The sequence below is a fragment of the Geotrypetes seraphini genome, chromosome 8 (genome assembly GCF_902459505.1).
Source record: "Geotrypetes seraphini chromosome 8, aGeoSer1.1, whole genome shotgun sequence".
Lineage (NCBI taxonomy): Eukaryota > Metazoa > Chordata > Amphibia > Gymnophiona > Dermophiidae > Geotrypetes > Geotrypetes seraphini.
This window is the reverse complement of record NC_047091.1, coordinates 190,452,771-190,471,684: the sequence shown is the minus strand read 5'-3', so window position 1 is coordinate 190,471,684 and position 18,914 is coordinate 190,452,771. Positions and strand designations below refer to the sequence as shown.

The following is an 18,914-nucleotide window of genomic DNA, read 5'->3' as shown; positions in this document are numbered from 1 at the left end:
TATAATTTCAAAAATGATGCTGAAAATTCTATCATGTAACTCACTTGATAAACATGTCATTAAGTGATGCTGGTGAGGAGGGAAACTGGGCTTCCTTTTAATCTGGCTTGTGAAGAGACACCTGCACTGTTCCTTTCAAGCTGAGTGGGAGTCCTCCAACTGTATTGCTGCCAGTAGGGGGCAGTGTTTCAAAAATTGTGTTTTCAATCACTAGGGAGAGGCAGGTTCCCTGGAGTCCTGCAGAGCTGGCCTGTTCCTCACAATTGAAACCGTTATAGTGAAAAAGCACCTCCCACTGACAGAATAGTAGCTGGAAGGTCCCCGCTCAGCTAAGAGGGAAGAATGGACATGTGACTGATACAAATGCTGATCTCTTAAGGACAGACAACATGGCACATTTGAGAAAGACCTCACATGGAAGCACAGAGGTATATGAGGAGTGGCTAGGATTACCAGATTTGTTCGTGCATAAAAAGAGGAAATGTGACCCCGCCCCGTTCCACCTCCAGCCCCGCCCTGTTTTGCCCATCTCTTCTTCCCTGAGTCTGAGCCGCATCTGGAGGGCCTCTGACCCTGTGCTGATGAGATGACATCACACACATGCGCAAATGTGTGTGACATCATCGCATCATATGCGCACATTCTCAGTGGCTCTCCAGATGCGGCTCCAAGCTTGACTCTTCCAAAACCTAGACAATCTGACGGGTCTTGGGAAAGAGGACATGGCCAGGTTTTCCTGGACATCTGATAACTAACCCTAGGGACAGGGGACTTACATTTCCAGTTCACATGCCATGGAGAAAGGGACGTTTGAGGTGCCAGACAAACACTGGTAAGTAAAATGCCACATTCATCCAAAAAAAGACTCATTCTGCTTTATCCTGCAAGGGAATTTACTCAGTCCAATGGGCTACAATGGGGCTTTCTGAGATGCCCATCAGTCCCCTGTACACATATGAAAATTGACTATTAAACTGGAAAATGTTTGTTAGTAAGAAAACATAACTTCTTTTCACCAATCACTAATGTTGAAAGGACTTCTAGTTTATTACGATTAATTCTTTGTGACATGATTGATTTTGCTACATCCTTCTCCCTGTCAAACTCAGGAAGGCCAACCAGCCATGCAAAAGAGCGCAGGTGGGAAGAGACAGCAGAGGGACCCTGCGACACTGAACCTGGGCAATGGGGAAGGAAAGAGGAACAAGGAAACAGATGTCACGAGGGTCCCTTCTTAAGAAAAGTAAGAGGATATATACAGTTCTGTTGACTTTTGGAATTGAAGAGAGCTACTTTGCAAACATTAGGAGACTGAGGCCTGACTGTCCAGGGGTAGGTCATAGCTGTAGCTCTCATCTCCTTGCTGGTGGTAAGGGGGTATGAGAGGTGCCTCGATGATCAGCAGACCTTCTGGAGACAACGAAGCAAAGACGGTCAGGGGGTCCACTTCTGAAGGAAGCCTGGAAAACAAGGAAAGAGGTCATTGAGTGAGAAGGTTGGGCGCTCTATTCCCTTCGGTTCGGCTGTCTTATCCCACCTCAGCCACTAGAGGGTGCTTTTTGCAAGCCATGCTGAAGTTTTTACATGTCCTTTTGCAGGACTAATTCCCGAATGCAGTTACGTATATAAAAAAATCAATCTCTTGAGAGTAAATAGTCCTCCTGAAGTTAACAGATCCATGCAGTGCTGAATAATGAACATTCCGGTGCATTTAAATCACTTTTATTGTCTTTTCTTACAGCTGCTAAGGTGAAGAATGTGTGAGAAGTCAGAACAGCTGAGGGAGGCTCACTTGAAACTGACAAGTCCATTACAGTAATGAATGATATCAAGGACTTCTGTACCCTCTGGAAGAAGATCCACCACAACAGGGGCTCTAGGGGGTTTCAGTAGGGTTACAAGACGTCCGGATTTCCCAGGATGGCACTTTGGGTTTTGAAAAGCTGTGTCAGGCAGGAAGGAAGTTCGTGCATGTGTGGCCATCACGCAATGAGGTCACGCGCGTGTGACTTCATCACGTAGCAGGCAGCGGGGGCAGGACTAGGGCAAGCATGGGGGCATGATTAGGGCAGGGGGCAGGGCTAGGGGGTCAGGATTTTCCAAAAGGAAAATCTGGCAACCCTAAGTTTTAGGTTACATTACATTACATTACATTTGTGATTTCTATTCCACCTGTGCCTTGCGGTTCTAAGCAGATTACAGTTAAAAGAGATCAGGACATTACCGAGAGAATTACATTACAACGATTTAAGTAAATTACATGTTGTGGTATAGAAATACAAGTATAAGATATCTGGATTTATTGATAGAATAACTTGACAGGGTTCAAGTAGTTACAAGGTTCAGTGGGGAAAACAATATAGGCAACTGAAGAAAGATACCTAACTTTGAAGGAATCAGTTAAGTGGATACCTAAGGGAGATGCTTATTTAGGAGAAGGTTAAATGGATACCTAAGGGAGATGCTTATTTAGGAGTTTGGATATTTTTGGTAAATGAGGTTCGAGGGGATGACTAGTGTGTTATTTGCTGGGGAGAGTGCATGTGCGATTGGGGAGGGGAATATTAAGTAAGGACGTGTTTTTTGAAAAGAAATGTTTTGATTTCTTTCCGAAACACTTTGATGTCTGTTGTTTTGATCATCAGTTTGGTGATGGTGGGGTCAATTTTCGCTGCCTGAGTTGCTAGAAGGCTGTCGTAAAGTTTCTTACGTCGGGTACCATTATGAGGGGGGAAGTTGAAAAGATTCTGAGTTCTTCTTGATCTGGGTAGTCGGTAGCGGCAAAGACGGTTGTTCAGGTAATTGGGGGCCATACCATGGGTTACTTTGAAAAGTAAGCAGTAGAGTTTGAATTGAGTTCTTGCTTTTATCGGAAGTCTACATAGGCGGGTGTGACGTGGTCGAATTTGCTGAGCGAGTAGATGAGTCTGATAGCTGTGTTCTGAACGGTCTGTAGTTGTTTTATCATAGTGTTTGGGCAAGGTAGGTAGAGGCTGTTGCAGTAATCTAAGGAGCTGAGTATGAGGGATTGTAGTGTTCTTTGGAAAATAATTTTCTTATTTTTCTTAGGGTTCGCATGGTGAAGAATGCTTTTTTTATGGTTTTGTGTATTTGTGTTTGCATTGTGCAGCCTCTGTCTAGGTGTGTTCCCAGAATTTTGAGAGTATTCTGTATTGGATATTTGATTGTGTTTACATCTAGTTCTGTTAGAGTTTACATTTTACACTGGGAATTGTAACTAGGGTTATTTTTCTGGAAGCAGTAAGGCACGGATTCCATTAACAGTACCTTAACTGGGCTGGCCTCACGTCAGTCTCACTTAGGTGCCATTAACAGAATCACTGCTAGCGGCACCTAAGAGAAAACATGGGCCCCGGTAATGTAGGCCAGAATTTTAAAGGACTCCATTACTGGTGCTTAAGTTCTATTGAAAATCAGGCCTAGCTAGGGTTACCAGATTTCCACCGACATGTCCTCCTTTTCGGTTTGATTTCTGTATGACATTATAAGCCAGAAATCTTTCACATACATCTAACATGTTTATCTACGCCCACAGCATAATGATAGCATTATCACCTGTTTAGTGCAAAATTATCAGTCGGTTTTAAGGGGGAAAAAACTGATTTGGGTGGTTCTTATATTCATTGGCTTTGAGCCACCCTAGGATGGGCCTAAACAATATTTTGTGATCATGGGAAAAACCTCAATTAGTAAAGTTACTCCAACTTTAGGTTTTTCTGGACAACCCTAATGCACATAGTGGCATAATAAAAAAATAAAAAATCTAAGTCCGTTTTGGGCCTAAGTCGCTAGTCGTCCAAAGTCCATTCTCAAAAAATACGTCCAAAATGGTTTTTTTCGAGAATTGTCTACTTGTACGTCCAGCCGTTTGATCGGCCAGGCCACTAAGTCTTCTATCTTTATACCCCATTCTCATCCAAAAAATTGTCCAAATCAAAAACGCCTAGAACATGACCTTTTGGAAGTGGGAGGGACTAGCAAAGTGATAGACTGACCCAGGGCCGCCATCAGGGCAGTACTACCAGTCCTGCATTCAGGGGCCCGGAGCAGACAGGGGGCCCGGGCTCCTCCAGGGTCCTAGGCCACAGTCTAGGGAGGGGGCGGGCCACCCCAGGTGCACAGGAGAGAGCTGGACGGTGAACCCGCGGAGTTCAATACATCTCGAGCCGCGAGGCTCGTCTTCTGTTCCTACCTGCCCTGCCGCTCACATATAGACGATCGGAAGTGTTCCCCGATGTCAGCGCTGACTTCGGAGGGAGGGCTTAAGCAAAGCCTGCCCTCCGACGTCAGCGCTGACGTCAGAGAATACTTCCGGTCAGCTATTTGTGCACGGCAGGCAGGAAACAGAAGACAAGCCTTGCGGCTCGAGCTCCGTTTTGCTGAGAAAGTTGCAAAGATGGGCTGGGAGACAAACGCGGAACACAAAAGGGGGGAGGGAGTGCATTTTGGACACAGAAGGCATGGACTTGGGAGAGAGGAAGGGAGGGAAAGAGATGCAGAGGTGGGGGAGGGAATGGGTTTTTGGACACAGAAGGCATGGACTTGGGAGAGAGGAAGGGAGGGAAAGAGATGCTGAGGTGGGGGAGGGAATGTGTTTTTGGACACAGAAGGCATGGACTTGGGAGAGAGGAAGGGAGGGAAAGAGATGCTGAGGTGGGGAGGGAATGGGTTTTTGGACACAGAAGGCATGGACTTGGGAGAGAGGAAGGGAGGGAAAGAGATGCTGAGGTGGGGGATGGAATGGGTTTTTGGACACAGAAGGCATGGACTTGGGAGAGAGGAAGGGAGGGAAAGAGATGCTGAGGTGGGGGAGGGAATGGTTTTTTGGACACAGAAGGCATGGACTTGGGAGAGAGGAAGGGAGGGAAAGAGATGCTGAGGTGGGGGAGGGAATGGGTTTTTGGCACAGAAGGCATCGACTTGGAAGAGAGGAAGGGAGGGAAAGAGATGGTAGTGTACACGGGGAATAGAAGAAAGGAGAATTTTTGGTCATAGGGAGGGAGTGAGGTACAGATAGTGGCATACCAAGGTGGGGGGGCGGTCCACCCCACCCCGGGTTTATGTCCCAAGGGGGTGCACAGCTGGCCACCCTCCAGTGTTCTCCCTAGGCCGGCAAACTGCGGCTCTTTAGCCACTTGAGTGCCACCGCCGCCATCAGGGAACAGGCCGGCGCCGAGTTCTCCCTGCTTTTCCCTGTGGGGCCGACCAACTCTCGCCACTCGCGTCAATTCTGACGTCGGAGAGGACGTTCTGGGCCAGCCAATCGCTGCCTGGATGGCCTAGAACGTCCTCTCCGACGTTAGAATTGACGTCGGGTGGCGAGAGTTGGTCGGCCCCACGGGGAAGAGAAGCAGGGCAAACTCGGCGCCGGCCTGTTCCCGATGGTGGCAGTGGCAGCCTATTCCCCAGTGGCGGTGGCAGCATTTTCCCAATGTGGTGGCATAGGGGAGGGCAGTGAGAAAAAAAGAAAGGGGGGGACAGAAAGCCAGAAAGAAAGAAAGGGGGCAGGGTAAAACAAAGAAAAATGGGGCACGGAGAGAGAGAGAAAGACAGACAGACATACAGAACGAAAGAGGGTGTGGAGAGAGAAAGAAAGAAGGGGGCAGGGTGAGAGAGAGAGAAAAACAGACATACAGAAAGAAAGGGGTATGGAGAGAGAGAAAAAGAAAGAAGGGGCAGGGTGAAACAAAGAAAAAGTTTGGGGAGGGAATGAGGTCTGGAGGAGAGGAAGCATACAGGAGGCTGAAAAAAGGGAAGAAATATTGGATGCACAGTCAAAAGAATAAAGTGCAACCAGAGACTGATGAAATTACCAAAGGTAAGAAAAATGATTTTATTTTCAATTTAGTGATCAAAATGTGTCTGCTTTGAGAATTTATATATGCTGTCTATATTTTGCACTATGGCCCCCTTTTACTAAACCGCAATAGCGTTTTTTAGCGCAGGGAGCCTATGAGCGTTGAGAGCAGCGTGGGTCATTCAGTGCAGCTCCCTGCGCTAAAAACCGCTATCGTGTTTTAGTAAAAAGGGAGGGGGAATATTTGCCTATTTTTGTATAGTTGTTACTGAGGTGACATTGCATAAAGTCATCTGCCTTGACCTCTTTGAAAACCCGCGGAATATAAATGATAATTAACATTTTCTCTGCGTACAGCGTGCTTTGTGTTTTTAAAATTTTATTGTTGGTAGATCATTTTGACTTGGCCACAAAGGTAAGGGGGAGGGAGGGGAGCTGCTGAAAGACATCTAGTAATCCTTGCAGGCTTGACTGTGCAGGGAATTATTTTTGTAAAATCATGTTTTGTTATGTGACTGGCATTATTTAGACTTTAATTTCTATGAATGAATAGAATGAAAATGATATAAATTACTTGCTTGTTTTTATGTGTGCGCGCTGAAGGAAAGTGGAGAGAGAGTGGGCTGAGGATGCTGAAGGGAAATGGGGAAGAGAGAGTGGGGAGAAGACGCTGATTTATAAATTGACAATTGTACAGAATATTGTTTTTTTTTTATATTCGTCCATAGCTGCATGTTAATGATGTCCTCATATGCACTTATTTATCACCATAACATATACATCATCATTAACATGCAGCTGTGGATGTGTAAGGACAGGTTGAGGAGGATGGATGGGAAGGAAGGAAGGTGCACATATCAACATATCGTACATTTTTAACATGCATGATGCAGCTATAGGCAAGCTGAGGAGGATGGGATCATACAGATGTGTATGTTCAGATATGCGCTCAGATGTGTAGTTTTTTCTGATATATTTATTAAGCTTACAGTATTTATAAAAACACATTTAATACTTGTTACAAAAAATATTGTGCAATTGTGATCTACTTCCTGCCTACAAAGGTCAAAAGAAATCCTTAACTGAGATTTTACATTCAAAAGTGAAATATAGCTACTAGCACTATTATTTATTAGTTATTTATTATGCAGATGTTTGTTAGTTTGTTATTAGTTCAGTATTAGACATATGTTAGTTTAGAATAGATAGGTATAGATTAGTTTAGGTTAGGTTAGGGCCCTGCTGAAAGAGTCTACCTTGACGTGGTTGCAGGCTTACAAATATTTTGGTCAAAGAGTGCGGCAACAGAGAAAAGTATGTGTGTATTCGGCCCATGGAAGAAGGGGGGGTCGGGGGGAAGGGGTGCGTGGGGGGCCCAATAGGATTGCTCAGTAAGGGGCCCAGAAATTTCTGATGGCGGCCCTGGACTGACCACCCAGACATGGCAACAGAGTAGTGGGGCACCTTACAGGGCACGGCTGTGAACTTCACAAAAAGAGTGCCACATAAACATCTCACCACAACCCCTTTATAGGTCATGGTGAGCCCCCCAAAACCTACTAGACCTACCTGTCTACCACCCCAGTAGCTCTTATGGCTGCAGGTGCCAGTAGGGTTTTGGGGGGTTCACCATGAATGCAGTGGTTAGAGTGGTTCATGGCTCTGAGTCTTCCTCTCAGCCCATCCCCCAGACCACTGATTGTCCAGTACTTCTTACTGTAAACCGCCTTGAACTATTATGGCTTTGGCACTATACAAGAATAAAATTATTAGTATCATTATTCTATGCAGCTCTACTAGGCTTTCCTATGCCAGGTGCTGATGTTCTGGAGGCAGGCATGTACTTTTTTATTCTGATTTTTATGGCGGCGTAGGGGGGGGGGTCACTGATCACCGAGGGAGTGTGTGGGGACCTGTACTTTGTCCCTGCAGTGCTTATTTGGTCACTTTGCATACCTTCAGGGCACTTAGACCTATTTTTAGATCGCCTAAGTCACAAAGTATAAGTTCCACTAGGAAGTCTAGTTGAACTTTCGATTATTGCTGCAAGATGACTAAGTCTAGGTCGGCCCACTTCCCGCCTACCTCCCGCCCTAACCACTCCTCCAAAAACGCCCCTTTTCACTCTGGGCGTACAGCAGCACTGAAAAGGCCTAAGCTGTTTTTAGATACGTCTAAAACCCGTTTCGATTATCGGCACTTAGACGACCTGTCTTTTTGATCGTCCAGGTGCTGATCTAGATGGGTTTTTAGACATATTTCCGTTTCAATTGTGTACCTCATATTTAGGGCCAGAATCTGTATAGATAGCAGACACAAAACGTACAGATACTGGGTGACCTTTTAGTGCTGTTCAGAAAGCCTGATCTAAATGCAGCTGAATTTTGCCACCAAAGATGCTTTTGCAGCCTGCTCTTCCCCCTCCCCCGACGGCGCCTTCTTTTACAGATACTAACCTAAAATAAAAATGTATTTCTAAACCACAGTTTCCATTAAGTTCAATGCGGTTTACAAAAGATTAGCTATTAATCAAAATTCAGAATGATGGATACATTAATGCAAAGACCCAAAAAAGGCTTTAGTGGTACGAGAATGATGCTTAGAAGAGTAAGAAAACAAGTCTGTCATGTAGGAAGGGACCCGACCCATCTATACCTTATAATAAAGACATCCCAATTGAAAAAGAATTTGTGCCTCTAGGGGCAACCAGTTCCGTTCGTCATAACAATGTGTGATGTGTTCATAAACGAGCCTAATTGCAGTGTTTTGGATTATTCCTAACTTTGTTAGGTTTTTCTTAATATTTGCCAAGTGATATTACAATAATCCAAATGACTGAGAACCAAGGACTGGACTAAATCCTGAAAGCTGAGTGGACGGAGTTTCCATAATATATTGAAACCCGTACGGACCATTATATCCACCTGGTTTCGCATGGTAAGATTCTGATCCAAAGTAATCCCTAAAATTTTTATTGTTGGTTGAATAGAATAGTGAATATTTTTTAATGTTAGAGATGTCCCAACTAAGTCCTTTCCTGGAGATACGAAGAAATATTTTGTTTTATCGCAACTGAGTTTTAGTCTAAATTCTAACATCCAGTCTTCCATCACTGTGAAAATGTTTTCTATGATTGGAATAATGTTTGAAATAATTGATGTATATGGTATGATAATTGTGATATCATCTGCGTAGCTAAAAAATTTCAACCCCAGATTATCCAACCTGGTTCCAAGTCAGGAAAGGAAAACATTGAAGAGAAGAGGAGAAATTGGCCAACCCTGTGGAAACGCCACATGGGTTTTGCCATTTCTCGGAGGTCACATTCTCCATACGTACTTGATAAGTACGTGAGGAGAGAAATCCCCAAAACCATTCTTGGACCTTGTCACGTATTCCGATCAAGTCCAAGACTTCCAACAGTTTGGTATGGTCCACCAGGTCAAAGGCACAACTTAAATCAAATTGCAAAACAAGAGCATTGCTTCCTTTGCTGAGTAGCTTATTAAGATAATCCATCATGGAAGCAAGTCCAGTCTCTGTACTGTACAGGGGGCGAAATCCAGACTATGAAGTGTTTTAATATATCATGTTGGTCTAAATAATTAAATAGTTGTAGCTGGACTATACCCTCCGTAAGTTTAATGAAAAACAGATGGATGCAATAGGTCTGTAATTTGAGACCAGGGAAAGTGATTCTTTAGGATTTTTAACTATAGGGGTAATAATTATATGACCTCCTGATTTTGGAAAAATACCATTGGCCAGAAGATGGGATAACCAGTCAAATAATTCTAACTTGAAATTTAGTGGAGCATTTTTCATTAATTTTGGTGAGCAGTGATCAAGTATACAGTAAGATTGAACATTTTTATTATAAAGTTGAAGAGATTGACTCTTGTCAGGTGTCTCGAATGGGATTCCCCTATCTAGTAGATTAGGACTATTAATAGGGAGAGTCAGTCAGATAGTCAGCTCTCTGTATAAATTTTGAAAATGGCCGCTGGTAAAAATAGAACCTCATTTCAGGCTCAGTCTGATTCAGTTTAATGGCTACAAAATGGCAACAACTTTGAACACTTCCAAGGCAAGTACGAGCGATTTCCAGCGCTATAACCTCGTAACACAGGAAATTAAATGAGTGAGCCCATCCAGCCTCACAGTAACCCAGAAAATGTGGGCAAAAGTATAAGGGAAGGGAACCCACATGCATTTAGCATTCCTATCTCTGGGGACTTCTCTAATCCTTACGGTTATAAAAATGCTCCTTGTGACTCTGGGCAAGTCACTTAACCTTTCATTGCCCCAAGAACTACAATTAGATTGTGAGCCAGCCAGGACAGATAGGGAAAATACTTACACAAGCACCTGTTACGTTGATAAATCCCAAGAAATAAACAGAAATACATGGAACTTTTTCTCAGTCTTTAGGCGAGTTGTGCTTTTGAAGATCCTGGGCTCAAACACACTCCATATCGTGGCATCTCTTGTTTGAATTCAGATGCTGCTGTAGGAGTAGCTGGAAGTGAATTATGTCTCTCTCCAGCACCAAATCATCATCAGTCACTAAGACTTCAGATAGTTCTGGAGGTGTAAGATTGAAGGTCAAGGGGAAATCTGTCAAGCTTTTAGGAGTCATCTTCCAAATGCCACCCTGCTGCCAGATCCTGAAGTTAAAGCAAGGAAGGACAGAGGGTGTTTGGAGCAGCAGGTACAAATCTATCCACGGATAAGGCAAACAGGATGGACAATGCAGGGCTTTGGTCGACCCAACAGTCTCTTCTTGCTGCCAAATCGTTTATGATACCTCTCGTAACACCATCTTCTCAGTTGTTGCACCATCCCTTGGAACTCACTCGATCCCTCTTTATCTAAGTCAAGAACACTGTAGTTCCAAATTTAAATCGGGCATAAAATCCTTCCTGTTTCAAGATGCTTTCCAAGTTTAAAGTAACCTTTGTTCCCTAGACTTTCTTTCGTTCTTAGGACTCTTCTGCATGTCCTACCTACCCTCCTGCTCTTATCCTTCCTCCCCATCCTTTTATCTTATACAATGGATCCTTTTCCCATTTTTTCCTTCTGTATCTTGTGATATCTGTTCTGGTTTTAGATTATGTTTGTTTTCCCTTTGTTGTTTTTACTTATTCAGACTTTTGTATAAAAGTTTGTTTTTATGTAAACCACTTAGGTTTTTAGGTGGTACATTAAATACAATAAACTTGAAACTTTATCTGCTAAGGGATTTCGAATTTTGGACAACTTATAATTTTACAATGGCAATCTTTTTGTCTCAATGTACCTTTAAGCTTAATGTATAAATATTGGTGCATGTGTGAGAGTAAACCAAATCTGAACCATAACGATATGGTGCTGGGTTCCACATTAGGAGTCACTGCCCAGGAAAAGGATCCAGGATGTTATTGTTGAGGATAAGTTGAAACCCTCAGCTCAATGTGTGGTGGCTGCTAAGAAAGCTAAACTAAACTAAACCTTAAGTTTATATACCGCATCCTCTCACAATTGTAGAGCTCGGCATAGTTTACAAGAGCTTAATATAAGAAGGAATAGCATAATGGGGTTGGAGATTGAGTACAGGGGGGAAGAGAGCATTACATTTTTGTGAAAAGCCTAGTTTTCAGGTGCTTATGAAATAGTTGGAACGGCCCAAGTTCCGTAGCGGGGCAGTGAGATTATTCCAAAGCCCTGTGATTCTGAAGAAGAGAGACTTTCCCAATTTATCCGCATAGAGGATACCTTTTAGCGAGGGAAAGGCTATTTTGAGTTTTTGGGTGGGCCTGGTGGTGTCAGGACTCGAGGAGTTCCAAGATAGTGGAATTAGGAGAGGGAGGATGCCGTGTAGGATCTTATAAGCTAGGCAGGCGCATTTGAAATGAACCCTGGACATTACTGGGAGCCAGTGAAGTTTGGCCAGAAGTGGGGAAACATGATCAAATTTGTGTTTTGCGAAGATCAACTTGGCCGCAGTGTTCTGAATTAGCTGAAGTCTTTGAAGACTTTTTTTAGTTAGACTTAGATAGATGGAATTACAATAGATTAGTCTGGAGAGGATGATGGCTTGAACAAGGACGGCAAAATGTTGTTGGCGAAAGCAGGATCTCACTTTCCTCAGCATGTGGAGGCTAAAGAAGCATGATTTTACCAAGGAGTTGAGGTGGTCATTGAAGGAAAGAGAGGAGTCGATAATGATGCCTAGAACCTTGCTTGAGAACTCAAGCTGCAGTGTGGCACCAGAGGGCAGTGAGAAGAGGGTGGGCAGCTGTTCTAATTTTGGGCCGAGCCAGAGTAGTTTCGTTTTAGATTCGTTCAGTTTCATTTGAACTGAGGGACCAGGATTGGAGTTTCATTATTCAAGCTATTATGTTCTCGGAGAGGTTGGTGAGGTTCGAGTCTGTCTCGAGAAGGACAAGGATATCATCAGCATATGTATAGATTGTTTCAAGGGAGGATAGATGGAAGAGTTTCAGGGAAGACATATAGATGTTGAAGAGAATAGGGGATAGGGGTGATCCCTGCGGGACTCCGCAAGTCGGTTTCCAAGGAGTGGACGTGGTGCCATTTGTGTTGACAGTGTAGGAGCGGGAGCATAAGAAGTTTGAGAACCACTCTAAAACTATGGAGTCAATGCCTATCTAGGAAAGTTGATAGATTAGAATATCATGATGGACGACATCAAAAGCTGCAGAGAGATCGAATTGTAATAGGACAACAAACTTATTACGAGAATGTAATTGTTGCACCTTTGAAATTAAGGAGAACAGTAGAGATAAGGTGCTGAAGTTGGGTCTGAAGCCATATTGGTAAGGTAAGAGAATGGAGAATCTCTCTAGGTAAGATGATAGCTGGGTAGATATGATTGCCTCTAGCATTTTAGTCAGGAGAGAGATATTTGCTATGGGATGGTAGTTAGTTAGTAAAGAAGGGTCAAGATCAGTTTTTTTCAGTAATGGGGACAAGGCAATATATCCCATTTCTGCGGAGAATAGGCCTGATAGTAAAGCAGAGTTTATAAGTCTGATGAGGGATGAGATGGCCTGCGCGGGAATATTCTCGTATAGGTAGGAAGAGAATGGATCCAGGGCACATTTGCAGGATTTCAGTTTGAGACAGAGTTTAGAGATCTGGGGTTCGGATACGAGTTCAAAGGCAGACCAGGATCTGTCTGCTAGGATAGGGTTAGAGTCGTTGGGGGCCAGAGAATTGTAAGAGACTGTTGGAGGGAAGGAGCTCCTTATGGTAGTGATCTTTTCGTTGAAGAATTTTGCTAGGTCATCTGCTTATGGGGAGGAGGGGAGAATGGTGGAATTGTTTTTAGAAGTTAAGGTGCGCCAGATGTTAAATAGTGTACTACTTTGGTTGTTGGATCTGGAGATTTTCTCACCATAGAAGTTCTTCCTTGCTTTTTTTGGTACTGCGTTATAGAACTTGATATTGTCCCTCCAGGATTGTCTGTCTGAAGGGGATTTAGATTTTTTCCATTTACGCTCCAGTGCTCAACATTTCTGCTTCAGTTCTCTGTGGTATGGAAGATACCAAGGGGCCTTACGGGAGTAGGAGATAGTTTTAGTAGATAAAGGGGCAAGAGCACAACAGGTAGTCTTGGAGAGGTTTACCCAGTTGTGCCAGTTGGATTCTGGGTCAACAGGCTTAGGACAAGAGGGAAGTTGGTTGAGAAATTGGGTCCAGAACAGTTCGCTCGCGATTTTTTTATGAAAGGTAATAGAATTTGTGGCACGGGGTGGAGATCCAAGGTGAGACATGAAAATGGGGAGGCAGAAAGAACCTAGAAAGTGATCAAACCAAGGGACATATTCCCAACGAGCATCTTCAGCAGAAGTTTTGTGCTCGGTCAGGTTGAGGAAGCTGATGATGTCTAGAGTATGCCCCTTTTCGTGGGTTGGGGAAGACGCAGGAGTAGGGAAACCTAGAGAGGTGAGGAAGTTGTTGAATTCGGTTGCATCCTTGCTGGTGTTATCATCTAGGTGGAGATTAATATCGCCAATGATCAGTAGTCTTTGAAATTTGAGGAAGGCGCATGTTATGGTCTCGAGGACGAGTTCAGAGGATTTATTCCAGGGGGTTGGTGGCCGGTATAGTAACAAGATACCTAATGGGTAGGGATGGAATTTGTCGTTGACTGAAGCTAACATATATTCTAGTGAAGTATAGCTACCCTTTTCGAGGAGCTGAACGTCGAAGAAAGATTTGTAGAGGAGTGCCAGGCCTCCTCCTTTCTGGTTTATTCTAGGAGAGAAGAGGCAATGGTAACCATAGGAGCAGAGTTCATTTTGTGTGAATAAATCATCTTTTTCGATCCAAGATTCTGTGATGCACAGGAATCCAGATTCGAAGTCTCCAAGTAGGTCCTTTAGTATTTGGGTCTTGTTGCAAGCTGATCTGACGTTACAGTAGAGTGTTGGGACTGGGGAGAGTCAGAGGTGAGGTTGGGTAGATTGGCAGGAGGAATGGGCTTTAAAGAGGAGTAGTTAACTCCTCGGAGGGTTTTTTTTTTGAAGGGGTGAATTCTGGTGCATACTAGTGCGGGGATTCTGAGGCCAGGGCAAGTATTACTGACATTTGTGGAGTCGAGTAAATTGGGGGGGGGGAGAGGTTTCAGGCAGTGAGTTGTGTTGGTAAATGAGCAGACTAAGAGAAGAAGAAGCCAAGAAGGTGGCTTCATGGTGGGATCAAGGAGAACCAATAAGAGGTCAAGAGGCAGAACCTGTTTGTTTATCGTATGAGGATCTGGAATCAGAGGTTTGGTGCTTGTTGAGTGTTTGATAGTAGAGGTCTAAGGATTTGTTTGATTCTCTGAAAAGTGGCTTAAAACAGATGAAAACTTAGCACAGTGGCAAAAGGAAAGTTTGGAATTATCAGAAAAGGAATGGAAAACAAAGATGAAAATATTATAATGTCCTTGTATCGCTCTACGGTACAGCTGCACTTCGAATACTGTGTGCAGTTCTGATAAGAATATAAGAATTGCCGCTGCTGGGTCAGACCAGTGGTCCATCCTGACCAGCAGTCCGCTCGCGCGGCAGCCCTCAAGTCAAAGACCAGTGCTCTAAATGAGTCCAGCCTCACCTGTGTACATTTCAGTTTGGCAGGAACTTGCCCAGCTTAGTCTTGAAACCCTGGAGGATGTTTTCCCCTACAACAGATTCCGGTTGTATCTCAAAAAAATATACGGCGGAAAGGTACAGAAAAGGGTGACAAAAATGATAAAAGGGATGGGACGACTTCCCTATGAGAAAAAGCTAAAGCGGCTAGGGCTCTTCAGCTTGGAGAAGAGACGGCTCAGGGGTGATATGAAATTGTCTATAAAATACTGAGTAGATTGGAAAGGGTAGATATGAATCACTTGTTCACCGTTTCCCGTGCAACTTGACTCTCTGGTTAACAGCAAGCAGAGAATTTATCTAAGCAGTGTCCCAGTCCCCTGAATCAAGTGGTAAAGGGGGAATTTCTGTGTCCTATATACTCTCCTTCTGGCCTGCCTCCTGTGCACATAATCAGCCACAGGTACTATAGGAGGCCAACGGCTACACAAATGTCTCAGTAGGAAAGTGAAACTATCACTTCTAGATTGACACTTTACAATGAATGGTTCTATACATTAATCCATAGCAAGAGGTTCCAATGTGAAATAGAGAGGAAGACAGAGGGAAATTTCGCCTGCTGTTCTGATGAGGAGGGAATAGATTAGAGACTAAAGCATTAACACAGAAACATAGAAACATGACGACCCATCCAGTCTGCCCATCCGCAGTAACCATTATCTCTTTCGGAGAGATCCCATGTGCCTATCCAAGGACCTCTTGAATTCAGACACAGTCTCCGTTTCCACCACCTCCTCTGGGAGACTATTCCATGCATCTACCATCCTTTCGGTAAAAAAGTATCTTCTCAGATTACTCCGGAGCCCATCACCTCTTAACTTCATCCTATGCCCTCTCATTGCAGAGTTTCCTTTCAAATGAAAGAGACTCTATCATATCTCCCCTCTCCTGCCTTTCTTCCAAAGTGTACAGATTGAGATCTTTAAGTCTGTCCCCAAACGCCTTATGATGAAGACCACATACCATTTTGAAGAAGATGGAACTGTGCCTTTGAATTTTGCTACCTTTTCAAACCAAACTGCCCCACAGCCTGAACTAAGTAGAGAATGACATGGTAACGAAATCCATCACCGCTCCCATCCCCGCAGATAACCACGGGAAACCATCTCCATGTCATTCTGTAAGGAGAGAGGGAAGAATCGGAGTATGAATGGGCAAAACCACTGACCCTCAAGCCTTGTGTTAAAGAGAGAGACACGAAAGAATGATGGGATGGTTTCCCGTGGGGACTGGAACGGTGATGAATTTTGTCACCGTGTCATTCTCTAGAAGTAAATATGACCATTCAATCTGATTCAATGAATTTTCTGCGTCCAGGCACACTGCCAAGTGGGGGAGAGTCGCTACGTTCATCAAGGGTAGCATGGCAATCTAAGGTGAACAGAAGACGCCTTCTGTCTCCACGGATAATAATCTCCAGAACAGAACTCTTGCGTCAGGATTTTGGCAATAATTATACAGTCTTTGCAAACTTTTGATCTAACTTTCGTTTTTGCTCTTCTGATGAATATCGGTTTATTTCCTAACATCAGGAATTCGCAGCCTGAGCAGAACAGGAGGAGGAGAGATGAGAGCTGGACTGAATTCGTGAGAAGAGATCTGGGGGGAGGATGAGATCGGCTGTACTGTTTAGGTATCCAATCGGTTCTTTGCGTTGGGGGGGGTTAGATACCTACTGGTGGGAGTAGCTTAATAGGACCTGAAATGCCCATTTATCTGAAGGTCTTCCAATAAAAAGATACTTTGACAGCCTTGCAGTTTTAAAAATGTAATTCAGTGCCAACTGTCTCCATTAGCAAAAAGAAAAGTCTCAGTTTATGAGAAGCTGTTACAGGGAAACGGGGAAAAGTTAAAAGAGGTTCTCACGAATCTTTCAGTGATGCCGGAGTTTTCTTAGAAATGTGCATTGGTCTGGCTCAGTTTTCTCATTGCTAGGAACCTCTTTGAGCGTGGAGTCAGGACTTAGGTTATATTCCTCTGTTGACACTGCAGTCTGTTTAATGTTCCTCCGTCAGGGTCTGAAGGAGTCAGATTGTTTGTTAAAATATGTGTAAATCATTTCCAGCCTGTAAAAGCAAGCCCAGCTCAATACCACAAGCTGGGGGAAGGAGAAAAAAAAATCCATGGCCAAATATGGAAGCCCCTGCTAAGCTGTGAGCTTCAGCCTCCCTCCTTGGCTGCTCCAAGCGCCTGACAAAACCAGCTCCACTGCTTCCACTCCCACCACTGCTTGCATCTCAAAGGTTGGCAATGGCGTGTCAAACAACGCCCTTCCATCATGTCAGGAAAAGCTGCTTCCTCACCCCATCCCTGACCCCTGGCGCCTCAGATTTTGGAGACATTCTGGTTCTCTTGGGATTTCATCTCGTGCTCTCAGCTTGCAGAACACATCGATGCAAAGGGCCAGGCTCTGGCCTCCCGCTGATATACACCGCGGATTCTGTATAGGTAGCCGAAAGTGGGGTGCGGATCACAGATCCATGCATAAACAATTACTGGTTTTAATAAGCACATATTTGGCAGTAATTAGGAGAAAAATGTCCAAAAATCAGGTGAAGAAATTCTCCATTTTCAAACCTGCAAGACATCTATCGTGGGGGGGGTTTTCATAAGTGGCCCAGCTAGACGTCAAATTTTCTTTGCCATTATTAAAAAACCCCAAAACCATCCAAAACAAGCTATTTGCATGGAGGAGGGGGGCCAGTGTTTTTAATGGACTGGTCACACAGATATGCCAGCAGAACAGTGGAGCACCCTAGGGGCACATTAAGGGTGCCATGCACAAATCTCACCATAACCCCCGTACATTATATGATGAGCCCTCCAAAACTGCCCCCAAACCTACTGTATCCACCTGTCTACCACCAATAGCCCTCATGCCTGCCTATATGGCAGGATAGTGGGTTTTGGGTGGGCTCAAACTTTCCACCACAAGTGTACTAGTTCGGGTGGCCTATGGGCCTGGCTCCTCTTCTGCAATGACCACCAGGCTACTCCAGAGGCCGACTGGCCATAGTATCTGCAGCTGTTAGAGAGACAGATATAGAGTGTTTCATGCAGATATCTAGGCGGTGAGAGGGGGTCTGTGACCACTGGGGGAGTGTGTGGAGGCCATATTTTCATCTCTCCAGTCAGTGGCATAGTATGGGGGCGGGAGGTGCAGTCGTCCTAAGGGTGTTACACCCCTCCTCTCCTCTGCTTCCCCCCCAATGCTCCTCTCCTTGCCTTCCCACGTACCTTTTTTACTTCCCCGGCATTGGTGCTCTCTCTGATGTCATTTCCGGGACCCGCACCTAGGAAGTGACGTCAAAGGGTGAACCGACACTGACTTGGACATATCATGCCGTAGAAGTTAAAAAGGAACAGGGAAAGGGAAAGAGAGCGCGTGTGTGGCAGGGGGTGGGGGAGGGGTGCCACCACCGCAGGCACTGCTCACCCTTACTACCCCCCTGTCTCTAGGGGTCATCTGGGAAGTTTGGGTACCTTTGTGGCTCTTATTCATTAAAAAAGAAAACAAATCTAGCTTGAAACGTTCAAATTGTGCCCTGGACGCTTTGTATAATGTTTGATTATCACTGTAAAATGTCGAGGTGCTAAATCCCGCCGAAAACATGCCTCTGACATGCCCCCGTAAGATTTAGATGCATTGGAGACAAAACGGCCAGGAAGTTGTCTAAAATGCCAGTTTCAAAAATGCCCACTTGGACATTTTGACCACACTTCAGCCTTCGTATTCGCTGTGACAGGGGATTAACAGAACCGCAAATACAGAAAAACCGCAAATAACTTTTTCTTATGTCATTCGCTGTTTTCTATTAAAAACCATCGTGAATATGGTGAAACTGCGAATACCATGGTGGGAGACCTGGCCTGTTCCTGAAGGAGAGGCAAAACACGGTGAAGAAAGTGCTGGGAATCGGCGAGTTCTCTATGCAAGCTGACGTAATTTGGGGGAGGAG

The 18,914-nt window shown here is 44.4% G+C and overlaps 1 protein-coding gene across 1 annotated transcript in view; it reads right to left on the bottom strand.

The window, feature by feature from the left end:
• Nucleotides 1-1,023: 1,023 nt before the first annotated feature.
• HSPB8 (heat shock protein family B (small) member 8) overlaps nt 1,024-18,914 on the bottom strand; it is a 38,299-nt gene continuing 20,408 nt past the window's right edge. The window contains exon 3 of the mRNA XM_033953558.1: nt 1,024-1,460. Within this exon, the coding sequence (XP_033809449.1) occupies nt 1,304-1,460 (157 nt within the window). The 3' untranslated portion in view covers nt 1,024-1,303. The remainder of the gene's footprint in view (nt 1,461-18,914) is intronic.